This window comes from Cupressus sempervirens, chromosome 2 (genome assembly GCF_028749045.1).
Source record: "Cupressus sempervirens isolate cs-2001-9-10 chromosome 2, ASM2874904v1, whole genome shotgun sequence".
Lineage (NCBI taxonomy): Eukaryota > Viridiplantae > Streptophyta > Pinopsida > Cupressales > Cupressaceae > Cupressus > Cupressus sempervirens.
The window spans coordinates 95,448,487-95,468,714 of NC_143119.1; the positions used below are offsets into that span (position 1 = coordinate 95,448,487).

Below are 20,228 nucleotides of genomic sequence, written 5' to 3' on the forward strand. Positions count from 1 at the left end.
AAGTGACTATAGAACTATATAGTTACTTTTTAAATTTTTGATTTTTTTAAATCAAATACTTATATAAATGTCACTTTAATATAATGTTTATGTATTATATTGATTAATATGATGCATAAATGTTATTTTTGACCCATATTGTTGACATTTTTATAAAAATAAGTGAAATGCATAACTTAAAAGCTTAAAAGTGGACATTTTATATGCATATGCATGTAAAAAACTATGAAAAGTGGAAACTTTTCATGCTAATGCATATGAAAACTCATTTTGAGGACCTTTTTCAAATCATTACATCAAAAGCTTGTAAAAGTGGACCTTTTTTATGCAATGACATGAAAAGTTGAGTTTTCATGCTTGTGCATGAAAAAGGTGAGATATGTTTATAAAATATGTAAGTGACTCCAAAAAGTGAGATTTTGAAGACTTGCACATTTTAAAATATGTAATGGGCCTCAAAAAGTGAGATTATGTCTCAAGACATATTTTAAAACATGTAATGGACTCTAAAAGGTCCTATTTTGCCTTCCAACATGTTTTAAAATATGTAATGAATATAAAAATGTCCAATTATGTGAAGAAAACATGTTCTTGCTCCAAAAACCTCCGATTTTGCTCATAACTTTTGATTTTTTCCATAGATTTGAATGAAATTAGTTGCATTCATCATATTTTGGAGAGTTGATCATTTTGCCCTCATCAAAAATCAAGTTATTGCACCCAAAAACGTGTTTGAAACTCCCAAGCTAGGGCACGTTGTTTGTATAAAACTCCATAAATCTTCAAAGTTTGATCACATTTTTGTATGGAATCAAATCATTTTGGCCCTATTTGCTGATTACATCACATAGTGATCACCATTTTTGTGTTTAAACATCAAATCGTTTTGTTTGGAAGATCACATTTTTTGCTTGGACAAACACGTTTTTGCTTAAATTGCCCGGAAAATTGGGGTTTTAATCCACTTTTTTGCGTTTTGAAGCCACTTTTTTGCATTTTGATCCATGTATATCCATTTGGGGAAATCGTTTTTGCATTCACAAGTCAAAAATGACTTTAAAACATGCATTTTTTTAGTCACGTTTTTGCAAAAACGGCCCATATTTTTGAATAAAAAAGTCATATTTTTGTTCAAAAAATTGCATTTTCAGCGCATACATTTGATCAAAAGGGATTGTTTTTGAGTTTTAAATGCATGATATTGTTTTTGGAAACCATTTATTTGGCACTTTCATGTCAAATCCGACCATTGAATGTCCATTATATGCAAGTGCGGAAAAAGTCAAAAGATTATTTGAAAATCTGGATTTAAGGGAGAATTGGTCTTAAGACTATAAAACTTGCTATTTTAGAGCATCTTTTCCTTCATTTTTGGCACATATTCTTCATGTAAGTGGACCTCTTCTTTCTTGCATTTTAATTCATGCTTATCCTTGCTAATTTTATGCATGAAATCATTGAATGGATGCCATTTGTGAGAATCTTTGCCTTAGAATGTGCATTTTTCCTTTAAATATGAATTTCTCCTTCATTTTGATGTTTTTGGTTCTTCCACAAGTTCCAAATTCAAATTTCATCTTTGGAGTGCATTGCATCTTGGCATATTTTGAGTTGTTTTCAAAGGTATGTTTTTCTTTTGTTTTGGTTTTGTGTGCTTGTTGCCGGTTTTTTCTCCATTTGGAGAAGTTGCAAGTTTTTTCCCAAAAACTTGTTTTTCCTTCATTACATGCAAAAGCATTACCATTTTTCACATTCTATTTCCATGTCATTACACCTCACATTTCATCCGACAAATGTGATTACATGTTTTTCATCCCATTCGCTATCCACACATGCATGTAATCCCATTTTCCATTTCCATTTTCATCCATCTCATTTTTCGCTTCCATTTGTACAACAGGATTACACGAAATGTCTTACGTGTAATTGCATCTTAAAAGTCCAATTTTGACTAAAAGTCACTTTTTGAAAAGTAAAAAAGATGTCATTTTCTCCTCTCCATATGCATTCACACCTCCATGAGCAAATACATGTTTCCATATCTTTCCATGCTTTCCATCTTAGCCTTCATCCACATACGCATGTATAGTGTATCTTTCACTCACATTTGCATCTCATTTCACCATCCACCTTCTTACATGTTGCATTTACATGTAATCCATTTTCTGTGCAGTGACATCTTGAAAGCCCAAGTCACTTTTTGAAAATTGGCAATCTCCATTTACATGCATTCCCATGCACCAAGCATTTTACTTATTAAAAAAAAAAAAAAAAGGAGTTAAAGGTGCTGATGGAAAGTTGTTTCAAGTGTACATCCGAACATCGTCAAGAAGGTTTTCAAAGTGTCAAAGACTTCAATTTGTGCTGATCTACAAAGGAGAATTCACGACAAGATGGATCACATCAAGTTTCCACATGATAAAGACAATTCATCAAAGACAGCTAGAGGTTATCAAAAGACGCAACACTGTGATTATCAACGTGTATGCAGCAGTACAAGGTATAGGAACTCCCAATCCTATTATCATCTGGGATTGCATCGTCAAGTACAAGGCCTTTCAGAATTGTTCTTTTCTCTTCCATCTTCTTTCTTCTTCTTTCATGTTTGTAGTTGGAGAAGATGCATTACATGAAAAAGTGTAATTACATGTAATGCGAGTTACACGTATGTAAAACGATGTAATGCGAGTTGCACATGCAGTTGCATGTAACCCTTTATTTTCTGTAGTTAGACTTGGTCAAAGTTGGTTGAGTTGCTCCCACTTTTTCCTCCCCCTTTTTCTCAACTTCTTTGCCTATATAGAGGAGTGCCCCCTCATTGTAAAAATTATCTTTTGTTGTATGCAAGAAAGCTCTGCCACATTTGTGCAAGCATAACTTTGATTGTGTAGTTCGAATTTGGGAGAAAAGTGAATAAAAGAAGCAATTTGATTCGAAGCTTTGACTAGAAGCAATTGTGATAGAACAAATTAGAAGCTTTGACTATAATTTGTGCCTATTGTCTTGATTCATGTTATTATTGTGTGTTCAATAAAAGAGCATAGAGCATTACGAAACAATTGAAGCCTGAGCTTTGACCAGGAACAATTGTGAAAATCCATAGCTAGAAGCTTTGTCTGTGGCTTGTATTTTCATCTTAATTCGCAAAATAGTTAAATTGTTCTTACTTTTAGGAGTCTTTGTGCCCTAATTGTAAAACTTTTACTACATAGAAGTACAACAGGACTTAGAGCCAAACTGGTACATTTTGGCTAGCCTTTGAGTTAGTGAAGATTTATCAGTATCACTGTTTCCAGCTCTTGATAGAAGTGTAGTTAGAGATTTACCTTGCCCATTATTCCTTCTACGAGTAAGTGGATCCTTTCTTGAAAGTTAAGAAGAAAGGATATTAGTAACACCCTGTTTAAGATCTCTCGACTTCTTGCTTACCTTGAGTTGATCCAAGGAACGGTGAGAAGGGGGAGCCTTCCCTTTAAGGTAGGAGAGACTCTGTCTCACATGCTGTGGCTGGTCATCCTATTTTGCGACTAAATTTTTACCCAAAATTGTCGGTTGCAAAATATCCACCCAACAAATGATGCATGCCTTTCTAAAAGATTTTTCTATTGATGTCTGCATCTTTGCTCCCTTGTCATTTTCAACCTGGTTTAATTTCTTCATAATATTGCAATGTATTCTTCTCAGTCTCAACTGGCTTGAACTGTCACATCCTTCTGGGATCCGTTCATCATATTTTCATATTATGTGATGATCCTTCTATTGTCCTTTCACCTATGGAGTTCATATTTGGCATCTTGATATTCTCCTATTGTCTAATAGTGTTTGTATGTTATCATACTTCACCTAGAGCTGCATTATATTGTGCATTACACCTAGACCTAATTCTATCATGCATACATACCTAGAGCCATGTGTGTGCTGGCATGGCAACATATGTGGTTCATTTGTTTCTGTTGGCAACCTAATATGATTGATGTGTGACTCACCTACCATGTTCCTTTACTTATGCAAGTTGTTTGTTATGGATGTCAAACATTTTTTCATGGTCATCATTTTAATGCACTAAAGATATATTGTCTTTCTTGGGTGTCATTTCAATTAATTTTGTCGTTGTCGTTGCACCAAAAGCTTGAACTGTTAATGCCCGATACAAGTGTCGGATTTTAACCTGATCCATGACACAAATCTCCAAGCAGGCACTAACCACAAAGTCAACAAGCTCCCCCTTAGCACCGACTATGCCTTCAACACCCATAGAAGAGAGACTTGAACCTGTAACCCAAGCCTCTAAAACCACTTGTTGGAAGCATATGCCATTGCACCAAAAGCTCAAACTATTAATGCCCAATACAAATGCCAAATTTTAACCTTATCCATGACACAAATCTCCAAAGAGGTGTTGACAACCAAGTCAACAATCACATCAAACTTTTCTTGTATTCTTATGCAATCGACATTCATTATTGTTGTGGTATGTGATAGTGGTTGGCATTTTTACGTTTGTCATGTTTGGTTCATAACTCCCGACGGTTCATATTCCTAGCAGTTTCCTCCTTTTGGAAGGTCATTGTGTTGAACATGTGGTGATTGGAGTCTTAGTGATACTTCCACTATTATGTGGTGGGATTTTTTTCCCTAAGTGAATGGGAGTTGTCGCCAAGTAGAGAAAAGTTCTCAAGATTGTCAATTGGTGATGTCAATGTGTGAAATACAAAAATCATTCAATTTGTTGTTGATTGAATATGTAGGTTCATTTTTTTGTACATTCCTTTATATTCCCTACAACACTGAATATGCAGGGCAGTTGATTGGCTTGAGCAAACAACAAAACTAAGTGGAGTACAAATTCTATTGAACACTCATCGATGCATTGCTAAACGCTGCCAAAGGGCTCCCAAGAGCTGCAAAATATCCGGTAGTACAATTATTCTAGGTATGTATTTACTTCCTCCTTGCAAACAGATTTGTGTCATGAGTTATTATTTTTCATCCCATGTATTCTAGAGATTGAAGTATCTTTTCCCATTCTGCGATATATGGGCTTTTGTTCTAGTATGTTGTGCTTTGCATGTTTGATTATTCCTTTTGAAATAACAAAACTCGTGAAAGCCAAAGGTTGGCTTTTGTTGTTATGCGTTCTATGGAAATATATTTTGCTCAGATATTCAGAACCAACTTCTCTAATAAGGTTTAGCAATATCAAGTGAACAAAGCAGTTGTTGGTTTATATGATTAGGGTACTCAAAGTTGTGTTGTTAAAGCCAATATCATCATGTATTCACAACAGGATTGTTCGTATTCAAATTTGTCAAAAAAGCTTAATCTTTCAACATGAGAAATATTTTTGTTGTAAAAGCTTAATTCTTGTGCATCCAAACTACAAAGAAATAAGTATTCTCTAATTATCTCTTGAATATTAATAGTGTTTGCATTTTAGCATTGATCTCAATATATCTTTTTATGATAGGTTTGATGTTATTAATATCTCTTGGTTGTAGGATGCAAGATAATGAGAGATCATATGTAAATGACGTGAACGTGGGGATGTTACTTGCATAGGCCTAAACTGATGATACAAATTTTAAAAGAGGAAGATCATATACAAGAAATGATATTCAAAGGGAGACTTTTCAGCTTTTGAGGGAAGTTACATGACAGGGGGATGTCAAATTATTTGCAAGCTTATGTGGAACTATAATTGCTAAAGCTCCCTATTTGGTCAAACTAGAATCAACTATCTAATTGTGATGATCAATGTTGTCCCTACTAAGAGGGAGACTGTTGAGAGAGAATCTCATTCATTCTAATACATGTTGTTAATGAGTTCTTCTCTCTAAAGGAGAAGTTCAAGGTGAAATCCCTTGTTAATGAATTCTCTATGAGAGAAGTTCAATGTGAAATTCCTTGTTCCACCTTGTGCTAGTAGGTATGGCGGATCTACCATTTATGAGTAGGCACGATGGAAATGCATTTTTCTTTGGGAGAAGTCTAAGGTGAAAGACCTCATTCCACCCTATGCAAGTAGGCATGGTGGAAATATATTCTTCTCTAGGAGAAGTCTGAGGTGAGAGCCCTCGTTCCACCCTTTTGGAGTAGGTAAGAGTGGATCCACCCTCTACAAGTAGGCATGGTCAAAGTCGTTTTTTATTCCATGACTTTAATGTCATGCTCTTATTTAGCAACTGTGGTGAATTATGTTATGTTGAAATAATATGTTTTAATAAGAATGTCTATAATGGAAATTTATCATTAAAATCTTTGGTTGCATCTATGTGTGTCTTTCATACTAAAGATCTCTCTCTTGCTAAGAGGGAGTATTGAAGATTGTGGCTATGATAGAGATCTTAATCTGTGATTTTTTCCTATTGTGTTAACAGCTAGGGAAGATATTTATAATAATAATTGAGATAACATTATATGAAGAGACATGTGTCATGCGAAGAATAATGCATTTGGAAATACAAAGAGACTTGTATTTGGAAATTGAAGAGACCTTCAGTGATATGAAGAGTCTCTCTCTCTCTCTCTCTCTCTCTCTCTCTCTCTCTCTCTATCTATCTATATATACATACATATATGGCTGCCTTGTGTGATTTGGTAAGCTATTAAGTGAAAGCATTGTACTTGAAAATTTAATATTAATAAAAGATATATATTTTTGGCGTGGAAAAAAATTCGATTCAAGATGGAGGGTTTCGTAATATTCCCATTTTTGCAGGGTCTTGCAGTTGTCTAGGCTAGTTCACCATGGCAACAATTGTTAGCTGGTAGTGACTTTTGAGGGTCTGTAAGGCAGACTTGCTATTTATAGCAAGTCTATTTTGGGTAATTACTATATGTGGCAGGGCAGTGGTGGCATTGGTAGTTGGTCGTCATATGCATATGATTGAGCTTATTGTTGATGGAGTCCATATTTATTAAGTAAATCATGAGGCTTCATTATTATTAATACACTTGCATAATATTTCATTTTAAAATTTGGTGTTGTTGTAATGTCACCTACTTAATGTGACCATTAGGGTCAGTAGATTAGCCTATGATAGGAGCTTCCGTAGGCTAATGAAGTGATGAGGGAGCTCATTTGGCAGTATTTTCAGGAGTTACTATTTTTTAGTATGTCAATGGGAGTCAAGTGATATGGGAATTTCAAGTGTTCGGCTTGGTACATTTGGTTGAGCTCTTTCCAACGAGCTATCATACATGTCGACTTCCTAGAGGACTTTATATTCTCTTGGCTGGAATGAGTTGGGGTATGCTTGGATGAAATTATTATTATGCTATTGGATTTTTGGAAATGTAATTGTTGAGCTTGGAGGACAAAACCCCTCTTTGCTAGCATTCTATTCACTGTTGAATGACACGGTCAAGAGGATTATCGAGTGTTTTCATTCAGGAAACACAGTGGGATTTATTGGTGATTTTACACATGATTTAAGAGCTACGAAGTTCAAGTTATGCAGCCATGAATAGTGTTTGCTATAGTGCCCATGAATAGTAATTTTGCTATAATGTGCGTGAATAGTGTTTTTCTATAGTGTGTGTGAATAGTGTTTTAGATATAGTAATAGTGATTTTGCTACAGTGCGCGTGAACAGTGTTTTTACTATAGTGCGCATGAACAGTGTTTTGCTACAGTGTGTGTGAATAGTGAAATTCCTATAGCACTATGAATAGTACTACTACAGTGCATGAACAATGTTGCTGTTGAATTTTCTTGCCCACTCCTATCGATTAGAAGTTGGGACGTTGTCATTTCATCTGTAGATCACTACTTCCAGGTTCCTTCCATCATACTGTTCATTTTAGATATTGTAATTGTTGAATATCAGTCTGAATATTTGCTGCAGCCTATAAGGCAATTGTATGTAAACATTTCTACTGCAAAAATCAATATTTTATCAGCAAATAAGGAGGTTCTAGACTTTGCATATTTATTGTTGTATGTTTGCTAAGTGTTTATCAAAATGCCATGTTGAAAATAACACTCTAACTAATAATACTTAGTAACCTGCAAGTCTCCTCAAAAAACAAAAAAAAGGTGGCCATTATAGTTGTAAAGTTGAAGGCTCTTATGTTAATAATGTTAACCTGATCACCTACAGGTCTGATAGTACAAACCGAAAATGTTCTTCTCAGTATAATATCTCTAAATTAGCATTTTATATATGACTCTAAGGGTCGGCGACTTCTCTGGAAACAAGATTATAATGTTTAACCAAACTAACAATTAGTTTGTTAAGTGCTATTAATTATGTCTTCATGAATTGCCGACTAGGAAGGAATTTGATTAGTGCTCATTTAGGAAGGGTTATGTCCCTCTAAGGGACATACCCTTTAGGAAGGATATATTAGTAGGTTGTAAATGCAAATTATAGGACACACAGTTACAGTAGTCTACTCCTATAAGCATCTTATATCCTACGATTTATATCTGAGTTTCTCCATCACAATAAAAGGTTCAATATTTAGTATTGTATATGCATTATAATAAGCACTAATTTCATCAATATTCATACTACTTAGAAGATCATTCTCAGCATATAAGACTGAATTAAAAGATAAGGATTTAGCAGAAACTTTACATGGTATCAAAGCTCTGGTAATCAAACCTAGGCTCTACTAAATTTCAGTAATTAGACGTTGTACACATCAAGCAACAATCTTCTATCTTCCATGGCTTACACAATTAGACCCGAGGACAGGTTTGATGGGGAAGAGCACTTTGAAGCCTGGAAGTTCAAAATCATGATGATTCTTGAAGAGAACAATGTAAAACAATTCATTGATGGAGCATCCAAACAACCCCCAATTGAACCTCACAAATCTATCTGAAGCAAAGGAAATAGAAAAGCTATTCAAATCATCGTGGATGGAGTTAAAAATGATATTGTACCTATGCTCACAAAACATCAAATTGCCTTTGATATGATGAATGCATTACAAAATACCTATGAAGTAAACAATGCAACCAGGGTTCTTGCACTATAAAGGCAACTGAATCACATTCAAATAAAGAAAGGAGAATTGATAAGTTCTTACTTCTTAAGAGTTGTCGGCATTAGAGATGAACTATCAAGCATAGGAGCCATCATTAGTGACACAGAATTAACACTTATGGCTATAGATGGATTGTCAGATTCATGGGAGACATTCGTACAAGGAATAAGTGCCAAAGATCAGCTTCTAGACTTTAACAGATTCAAGAATGATTGTCTTCAAGAAGAATCCAGAAAACTAAAGAAAGGAAGGAAACCAAAAGTAGAAGATGAAGAACTTCATGTTCTTAATACAAACTCCTAGAAAGGCAAGAAGAAGCATTTCAAAAAGAAAAAGGGAAATCAAAAGAATGGAAAGCCCAAGAAAGATCTATCAAAAATGAAGTGTTTCAAAATGTGAAAAATCTGGACACTATAGATCTAATTGTCTTGAAAATTCCAAACAACAAGCAAATTGTACAAATGTCATTAAAGAAGATACTTATGATCCTGAGAACCGTGTTTTGTATTCCTCTCTATCAAATGAAATTTCAAATAAAGCATGGGTAATTGATAGTGTATCTTCTAGACATATAACGGGATACAAAGAAACTCTAGATTCTTTATCAAAGAAGGTTAATGGTGAAGTTACCATTGGTGATAACTCAACACACTCCATTGAATAAATTGGAAATTGTATTTCGAAACTAAAACTAGGAAATACTCTTCTTCTTAAAGGTGTACTCTATGTACCAGGGATTAAAAGAAATCTAATCTCAATTACAGCACTTGAAGATGGACACAATGTTGCATTCATGGATGGTAAAGTATTAACTTGGGCTAAGAACTCTTCCATCAAGAAAGCAAAGTTAATTGGTCAAAGAAAGGGATATTTGTATGAATTGAATACAGAATCTAGTCGATCCATTCAAGCCCTAGTCCACAAAGCTGAAGATTCAAATGAAATATGGCACAGAAGATTAGGGCATCTAAATTTTAAAACTTTATTAACTATGGAAAAGATGGTTACTAGATTACCCAAATTAAACAAAGACCACCCTAGTATTTGCAAAGGGTGTGCTCTAGATAAAAGCACTAGAAGTCCCTTTCATGATAGTACTAGAAAAACAAATAATGTGTTAGAAATTTAGAATTAATTAATTCAGATTTATGTGGACCTATGTTTGTTCCTTCTCTTTGAGGATTCTGGTATTATACCTTGTTCATATATGACTTCTCTAAGAAAACATGAATTTACTTTTTTAAATGCAAGGAATCAGAAAAAATCCTACAAAGATTTAAAGAATTCAAAGTATTAACTGAAAATCTTTCAGGACATAAAATTAAAACCCTTAGAATTGATAATGGAAGAGAATATGCCTCAAACTTGTTTAAAAGGTTTTGTAAAGAATCAAGGATAAAGAGGGAGTACATTGTTCCTTATAACCCAAAGCAAAACAAGGTAGGAACAAGAAAGAATAGGACAATTATAGAAGCTCCTAGGTCTATGAGTTTTGACCAAAACTTAGAATATTATCTTTGCGCAGAAGTCTCGTTTACTGCAATATATATTCAAAACAGAAGTCCTCACTCCTATCTTAAAGATAAAACCCCTGGAGAAGTATTTACTAAAGTAAAATCCAATATAAGTCATCTTAGAATTTTTGGATGTCCTGTATATATCCATGTTCTAAAAGAAAAGAGAACCAAGTTAGAACCCTCTGGGAGGAAAGGTATTTTTGTAGGGTATAGTGAAACTTCTAAAGCATATAGAATCTTCATACCTGGACAAGAAACTATTGAACTTAGCAGAGATGTAACTTTGAAGAAGATCTTGCATTCAAAAGAGCCATAAGTTCTGATGAACCTTCTCCTTTATCTAGTTTTGAAAGAAATAGTGAATCTGAGTCCCAGAGGGAGAACTTAGAAGAAATTGAAGATGAAATTCAAAATATGAACCTTGAAGAAAATTCAAAGAAAAGACCACTTTGGGCCATTAAAAAAGTTGAAGTAGCTCAAGACTTTGCTACACCTTCCGAAACAGTTAGAGAAAGCAAAAGACCTAAAAGATTCTCTGCTTATACAGCTAACATAAGTGATCTATCCAAAACAGAGCCAACCAATCCCTTTGATGCTATTAAACATACAGTTTGGAAAGAAGCTATGACAAAAGAATAGCAATTTATTATGAAAAATGATGTTTGGGAAATTGTTCCAAGACCATAAGGAAAATCTATTGTTTCTTCCAAATGGATATATAAAATAAAGCATGCTACTGATAGTAGTATTGAGAAGTATAAAGCTAGATTTGTAGCCAGAGGATTTTCTCAGAAAGAAGGGATTGATGAATAAAACCTTTGCTCCTGTTGCTAGATATACCTCTCTAAGAGTAGTCTTAGCAATTGCCACATCAAATGGATGGAAGGTACATTAGATGGATCTAAAAATAGCATTCCTAAATGGAAAGATTTCAGAAAAAGTATATCTGGAGCAACCTGAAGGATTTGAGACTCATGATCCTAACGCTTTTGTTTGCAGGCTCAAGAAAGCTCTCTATGGGCTTAAACGGGCTCCCAGGGCCTGCTACGAAAGAGTTGATAAGTATCTCACTAGCTTAGGATTCTCCAAGAATGAAGCTGATCCAAATTTATATTATAAAAAAGATAAAGATGATATGGTAATTTTGATACTGTATGTCGATGATTTACTAATAATAGGTGATGATCATCTCATAGATCAGTGCAAGAAAGATCTAACTAGAGAATTCGAAATGAAAGATTTGGGACTCCTTCATTACTTCCTAGAACTAGAAGTACGACAGAATTCTGACAGTATCATACTTAATCAAGGAAAGTATACATCAGACATTTTGAAAAGATTTGGAATGTGGAATTGCAAACCTATGTCTTCTCCAATAGAAACTAATCTACATAAACTTAAGGAAGCAGCAGCAGAATCACCTTCCATAGATTCTACTCTCTACAAATAGATGATTGGGTTCCTTATGTACTTAGTAAATACAAGGTTAGATATTTTCTATGCAACTAATGCCTTAAGTCAATTTATGTGTGAACCAAAGGAGATTCACCTAGTTGCGGTTAAACACATTATGAGATACCTACAAGGCACTCATAATTTTGGACTCAAATATGAGAAAGTTGCTTTAGACTTTCATGGATTCATTGATTCAGATTGGGGTGGAAGTGTTAAAGATAGGAAAAGTACTTCAAGATGTTGTTTTAGTTTGGGATCAGCAATGATATCTTGGATATGTAGAAAGCAGTCTTCAGTAGCACAGAGTTCCACAGAAGCTGAATACATTGCAACAGCGATGGCCTCCTAAGAAGCAGTGTGGCTAAGGAAGTTACTTGTGGGATTATTTGAGCAAGCTATGAATCCCACGATTATTCATTGTCATAATCAAAGTTCCATCAAGCTCTCAATGGATCCAGTTTTCCATGATAGATCCAAACATATTGAAATTCCTTACCATTATGTAAGAGATATGGTAGACAGGAATTCTGTAAAATTGGAATAAATTTGCACTGCAGATCAATAGCAAACATATTCACCAAACCTCTATCTACAATGAAGATAAAACACTTCAGGAGGAGACTTGGTATGTAATCCATTTGTACTCTCTTGATTATTAATAAAATAATTGTATTTTGTTAGGCTATTGACTGTTATGGGCTCCACCATTTGTATTCATTATTTTAAGAGGTGATGATCTCTGAAAAATAATTAACACTTGTATAAAACGTTATGAGAGGTGACGATCTCTTAGATAATGTGCTAAACAATAGAGTTATACTGTAAGATCTAGATGAGTTCAAGATCATATTGTGATGTAGACATTGTTATGTTTATGAGTCACAAATTGGATAAAGGGGAGAATTTTAGTATTCTCTGGGGTTATCTTATTTTCTGGTAGATCTTAAACTCAGGATCTTGTTGTGATACTAGTTTCTATGAAATCACAACTTGGATAAATGAAGAGATTACTCTTCAGATTTATCCTGTATAATATCACTAGTAGTAGTGATTTGTCATATCATAGGTTTAGTAATATGACTTTGTATCATGTGTTCTATGATACCATATACTAAGAAGAATCAAACAGATATAGAGTATTAACTCTTGCTTATTCATCTGTATTGATGTTGCTAGATATAATATCTCTGTGTAGGATTATCAGGTTAAGAGGGAGTGTTAATAATGTTAAACTGATCACCTACATGTCTGATAGTACAGACCGTAAATGTTCTTCTCAATATAATATATCTCTAAATTAGCATTTTATATATGACTCTAAGGGCCGGCAACTTCTCAGGAAACAAGATTATAATGTTTAACCAAACTAACAGTAAGTTTGCTAAGTGCTATTAATTATGTCTTCATAAATCGCCGACTAGGAAGGAGTTTGATTAGTGCTCATTTAGGAAGGGTTATGTCCCTCTAAGGAACATACCCTTTAGAAAGGATATATTAGTAGGTTGTAAATGCAGATTATAGGACACATAGTTACAGTAGTCTGCTCCTATAAGCATCTTATATCCTGCGATTTATATCTAAGTTTCTCCATCACAATAAAAGGTTAAATATTCAGTATTGTATATACATTATAATAAGCATTGATTTCATCAATATTCATACTACTTAGAAGATCATTCTCAGCATATAAGACTGAATTAAAAGTCTGATTAAAAAATAAGGATTTAGCAGAAACTTTACATCTTAAGGCTTCATTATTATTAATACACTTTATAATATTTCATTTTAAAATTTGGTGTTGTAAAGTTGAAGGCTCTTAAGTGAAAACTATGAAAAGGAAGCTAAGTTTCACAATTTATTGTAAATATGACTCCATTTGTGTGGTTTTGGCATCCAATTGTCTATTGCTTTTCATTATCTCTTGTGAAGGCTTTGAGTCTTGTGAATTCAATCCATTGCTGTAGTAAAATGAATTCGATCTGAGTTTGTGGAAATCTAAAAATTGGTGCTTTTTCTTACTATTTCTACTATGGCTGAGAAGCACTCATGTGTTGAAGAATTTGGGAGTTTGGGAATTCTGATTAAGGTGTCCACTTCAAAGTTTCAATTTGTGAATATCGCTACAACCTTCCTATTGTTTGTTGTCTATAAAGTTGTCTTATCTTTCTAGAATAGTTAAATATGTGTTAGGAAGTTGTTAGTTAGCCAAGGGAGTTACAATGCGGCAGTTGAGTCACAACCTTTCAGGTAGCATATCTATGCTTTGTTATTCACAAGAAAGGCATGAGGTGTTATCTCATATTGTCTTGTATTGTCATGTGATGTACTGGAGAGAAGCATTAATGGAATATATAGTTGTGGTTTCCTGAAACATTGCCTTTGTGTTTACTTATGTGTTATACTTCTAAATTTGTAGCATGCATTAAACTTGTTTACTGTAGGCGGTTAACATGTGGCACCATTGCCTTTATAAGATTCTAGGAAGAAGCAATGATTGAATGGTGACGAGAATGTGATGGGACAACCAATGATAATGGTTGTAATAGCGACAAAGATGAGAGCCCCAAGTTGTTTGAGGGTGAATGAGAGTCGGCAAGAGACTTCGTTTCACTACTTCAGGCATCCATAGAAACACGTGCTGAGAAGCCACAAAGGAAGGAATTCCCAAAGGTGTTTTTTTGGAGCACAATCGGAGTTAATCTTGCTATTGACCGTTTGATGAGTCGTCTCTCACAGTTACTTGCACAAACAAACATTTCTGGCACTTCAGAATTGAAGGGAGGAAATAAACTGAGAAAACCATTGACAATAAATCCTTCAGAACTTCTATCATGAAAGGGAAGAATTTTGTCACAACGAGGAAGACAATGAAGCCTGTCATAGAGGAGACATTAAGTAATGTTCGCATCCTTGGTTTTGTTGGGAAATAGGGAGCAATTATCTAATAATTCCAAATTCCCCTAAGTTCTTTTAGTAAAATCTTTATCAGATTATGATTTGAGGATATCAATGGTGTATTAGTTAACGTGAAATCGATCTTATTACACAACAGGTGTACCGACTCCAAAAGATGTTGAACCCTCCAACATCCCATTCAGCTCCAGGAAAACTTCCTTCTTCCTCATCTTAGTTGTTTTCTTGTATGTTATGTATTGAGCATTGTCACCATTTTGTGTTCAGCATAAGGAAAAAACTTTCTTTTTGGGGGGGATGATGTTATTTGGAAACTTGGGTACTTAAGTAGTTTGGAATAACCGAGGGAGTTATACGGGTGCGACGGTTTGCCTTGCATCCCCTTGGACACTATATGTATGAACCTTTTTCATAAGAAAAAGACATGTTGTATGTTGTGGATGTAATGAGTATATGAATTACTACTGAGTTCTCTATATTTCCTGTGTCGAATATCTTGTTTTTATATCTTTGCATTAAGCTTTTGTTACCCCGAGAGGGCAAACAATCTCTAGTCTTCTTCTGCAATAAATTTATCATTCATGTGCAACTAACAAATATATTTTACTTGTGTAACTGGTATGCATTGCCGCCCTTATTCCATGTGTTTGTTTTATGAGATAAAGCAGTAAATAACATAATTCTGAATACTCAGAATATTACATTAATAAATTCAAGAAAGAATATATATTAATAGATCAGGCTGTATATTCAATTGAGATGGAATATATTTTATTGTTGGTAATTGGTCAATGATAAATTCTATACAATAAAACACATTTGCATAATTTACTTCTGTGTTTGAAAGAAGAAGAAAAATTACAGTTTTTGCATGCTGGGACATGAGGGATATTTAACCATCACCTACAATTTCTACAGCATTTCCATGATGTTAACAATCATTTGAACATGGAAAATTTTTGGAAATGTTTCCCACCTGTCACTGCATCCCCGAAATGTCCCCAGTGCAATGACTGGAGGAAATTTGCAGAAATTTCCCAGGCAACATGACCCTGGGAACATGTCTAAACCAGAATTGCTAAAATTCTTGTCAAGTTGTAAAAGGAAAAATCTAACCCACAACCATCTACTAAAACATTAAAAGTATTAGACGAATGCCCCTAACAAGAGCTATTTTCCCCTTTCCCATTCATCAATACACCATGGTTAAAACTAATACTAAACCAATCAAAAAATAAAGAGACACCAAGATGATGACCAAATCTTATTGAATACCTTTTCATAACTACAAAGATTTTCTAGAAACATATATGCCTATAAAATATTCAAAACTAACCTTTGTAAGGAAATAGAGAGCACCATTACGTTGTTAAGGTGTTAGGATTTTCATTGAGTGGCTTGAGTTACGAATAAGGGAGTGGAGATCTCTAATGTCAAGGTATGAAAGTGGAGTACCAATTATACATAAGAGCTTACCGAGACCGTTTGAATTCAAGTGCTTTAATTTGCTGAATTGGAAGCTCTTGCAATGTCAGTCAGAATTAGAGAAAAATTTGTGTGCATCCAAGCCAAAATAATTTGCCTAAATATATTATTTAGTTTTTATATTCAGATTTTACAGAAATATGTTTCAGGGCAACTCATTAAATAATTCCCCTCAGCATTCTGCAGTTCATCTATTTAAAATTTCACCACAAAACTTTAACTCGAAACATCATCTATTTGAATGCTACCATAAATTTAAAACCACTGAAAGCATAACTTAAAAAATTAAAGAAACACAAAACTAAGAAAACAAGGCTTGGGAATACAGTTCATAGGATAAAAAAATCAAAGTAACCATGAAGATAGAAGAGATGATAAGGAAATCAACCTACCCTTGAGATTTTCAGAAGATCATCTTGACCTTCGTCAGTTAGATTATCATCACCAAATACAATTTGCTCTGCACAACGACCACCGTGTGCTACTACCATGTGCATTTTCAAGTACCCTACAGTTGCATAACCTTGTTTCATCATATCCTCCCTGGGATAAAATACAGACAATGTAGATTCCTGTTTCAATTGTACAATATCAACAAGTACTTAGAAATCAACTAAAACTTTTGACGTTAGCAAGAAAAGTAACTAAATGAACATTTAAAACCTAATCATACTTAGAAAGTTTTTAATTTGGATCTGTAATGTCCCCAATCAGACAACTTTTTCAAAATATTACAAACATAAGCAAGCTGAAATAACGAACAAATCTCAAATTTAGATGTCAACCCCAACTCTAATTAGTGCTGATCACTGATATGTCAAATCTAAATTGCAAAATCCTTATTCTTCAAAATACAGATCTACCAGCATCCCACAAGTTCATAAAAGTTTTGGAACCCTCAAATGACAAAACTAAGGCAGGTGTACAAGCAGATTTGGTGTATAATAGCTATTAAAAGTATGAAATAAGACCCTTGACAACAATTAAATGTGCCATGAATAACTATGTGAGATCCAAATCATCTAACTGTTATGAGTATGACAACAAACAGGCATCTTTTATAGAAAAAAAAATCAAATCTAGAATGAGATGTGAAAATAATAAATTAATCAGGTGACAACTATTCCATAGCATGTTCCTTTGAAAAAAAAAAAATTAATCAAGCATCGATATCAATTTTACCAACAATTTCACTTACAGGAATCCATACAGCTATATGGGAGTTGCAAAACCTTGAAATGGATATTTAAAATGAAAGAATTGAACTGAAACTATATGGAAGTGGCTAGAAAGTGCATGAACAGGTCTAAAAGCACCCTTAAAAGATGCCAACAGACCTGGTATAAGTTTTCTGGAAACTCTGATTAATCAATACTGATATAATACCTTTACTCATGCTGGAGATGGTCCTTATATATACCAGACAGTACATTAAGTGTTCTTGCTATAATGTATAGTTCTGCAATAAAATATTTATCTCTGCTATAAATCGTATAAGGCAGTAAATGCTAAAGGAGCAGACTTTTATTTCAATGTGTGTCCTTTATCCACATTCACAACCCATATATATAAAACCCAAGGGGCATGTCCTTAGAAAGGACATGTCCCTCTTTAGGTTGGCCGTACACAAATTGTATTCATAAGATCAGCGTCTCTTATGGATGGCAATTAGTTAGTAATTAAACTATGTTTATGCATTTCGACTTTAACAAAAGTGCCCCAAGGAGATGCTGATCATAATGAAGACAATAACCAATTATATAGGCCTGTTCATTCAGGGATATATCATGCATATATTGGATCTGTTTGATCTGCAGATTCAGATTGCTATGATATCAGAGTTACCTTTTATAAAATTAACACTCCCTCTTAACTTGATAATCATACTAAGAGATAACATATCTAGCACCATCAATTATGATGAATAAGCATAGATTGATACTCTATATCTATTTGAATCTTCTAAGCATGTGATATCATTGAACACACGATACTATGTCATATTACTATACCTATGACATGACTTATCACTTATACTTGCGATAACAATATTGCATAGGATGCAATATACAAGATAAAATCGGGAGAGTGATTAAATTCTCCCTTTATCCAAGTTGTGACTAATAGGTACTAACACACCTATATCACAATATGATCCTGAGTTAAGATCTGCCAGTACACAGGATAAAATCCGTAAAATAATTAAATTCTTCCTTTATCCAAGTTGTGATTCATAGACATAAAATGTCAATATCACAACATAATCTTAAACTCATCCAAATCTGCCGGTAGTTCTCTTACTGTTTAGTATATTATCTCAGAGATCGTAACCTATCATAATGTCTTTTATACAAGTGTTCATTATTTCAGAGATTGTCAGCTCTTAGATAATGAACACAAATGGTGAAGCCCATAACAGTCAATAGCCTAACAATAATAATTTTAACACAAAATTATTTCATTAATAATTAAAAAATACAAATGTATTATAATTCAACCATACCAAGTCTTTTTCTAAAGTGATCTATCTTCACTCGAGAGAGGTTTGGTAAGAATATCTGTTGTCTGATCTGCAGTGCAAATATATTCTAACTTGACAGTTTTCATGTCTACCATATTTCTTACATAATGGTACAGGAATTTCAATATGCTTGGATCTATCATGAAAACCTAGATTCATAGAAAGCTTGATGGAACTCTAATTATCACAGTTAATGATAGTGGGATTCATGGGTTGACCAAATAATCCCACATATAACTTTCTAAACCAAACTACTTCTCGAGAAGCCATTGCAGCTGCAATGTATTCAACTTCTATGGAACTCTATACTACTGATGACAACTTTCTGCATATCCATGATATCATTCCTGAGCCTAAATTGAAATAGCATCCTAAAGTGTTTTTCCTATCAATAACACCTCCACCCCAATCTAAGTCTTTGAATCCATGTAACCTTCAGTCAACTTTCTTATACTTAAGCCCAAGGTTAAGAGTGCCTTGAAAGTATCTTATAATGTGTTTGACTGCAACCAGGTGAATCTCCTTTGGCTCACATATAAACTAACTTAAGGCCTTAACAGCATAGCAAATATCAGGTCTTGTATTAACCAAGTACATAAGAGACCCAATCATCTGTCTGTAAATAGTAGAATCTATGGAGGGTGATTATGTTACTGCTTCCTTAAGTTTGTGTAGATTAGTCTCCATTGGCGAGGACATATATCTGCAATTCCACATTCCAAATCTCTTCAAAATGTCTAATGTATACTTTCCTTGATTAAGTATGATGTTGTCAAAATTCTGCCATACTTCTAATCCTAGGAAGTAATGAAGGAATCCTAAATCTTTCATATAAAATTTTTCGATTAAATCTATCCTGTATTGAGCTATAAGATGATCATCACCTGTTATTAGTAAATCATCAACATATAATATCAAAATTATCATATCATCTTAATCCCTTTTTATAATAGAGATTTGGATCAGCTTCATTCTTAGAGAATCCTAAACTTGTGAGATATGTACCGATTCTTTCATACCATGCCCTAGGAGCCTCTTTAAGCCCATAGAGAGTTTTCTTGAGTCTACAAACAAAAATTTTAGGATTATGAGTTTCAAATCCCCAGGATGTTCCAAATATACCTTTTTGTAATCTTTCCATTCATAAATATTGTTTTCACATCCATCTGATGTACGTTCAATCCCTTTGATGCTGCAATAGCTAGGTTTTCTCTTACAGAGGTGTATCTAGCAACTCGAGCAAAGGTTTCTTCATAATCAATTCCCTCCTTCTGAGAGAATCCTCTAGCCATGAATCTGGCTTTATATTTTTCAATGCTACTGTCAGCAGCATGCTTGAT

General features: G+C 34.0%; 1 protein-coding gene across 3 annotated transcripts in view; it reads right to left on the bottom strand.

Annotated features, from left to right (window-relative positions):
- Positions 1-20,228, bottom strand: part of FTSH12 (FTSH protease 12) — a 330,913-nt gene that overhangs the window by 81,252 nt on the left and 229,433 nt on the right. For all 3 annotated transcript variants that reach the window (XR_016359778.1, XM_089812775.1, XM_089812774.1), the window contains exon 14: positions 16,760-16,939. Coding sequence is in view for 2 of the 3 variants with exons in the window: in XM_089812775.1 (XP_089668901.1) it covers positions 16,760-16,939 (180 nt within the window). In the remaining variant the exon portion in view is untranslated. The remainder of the gene's footprint in view (positions 1-16,759; positions 16,940-20,228) is intronic.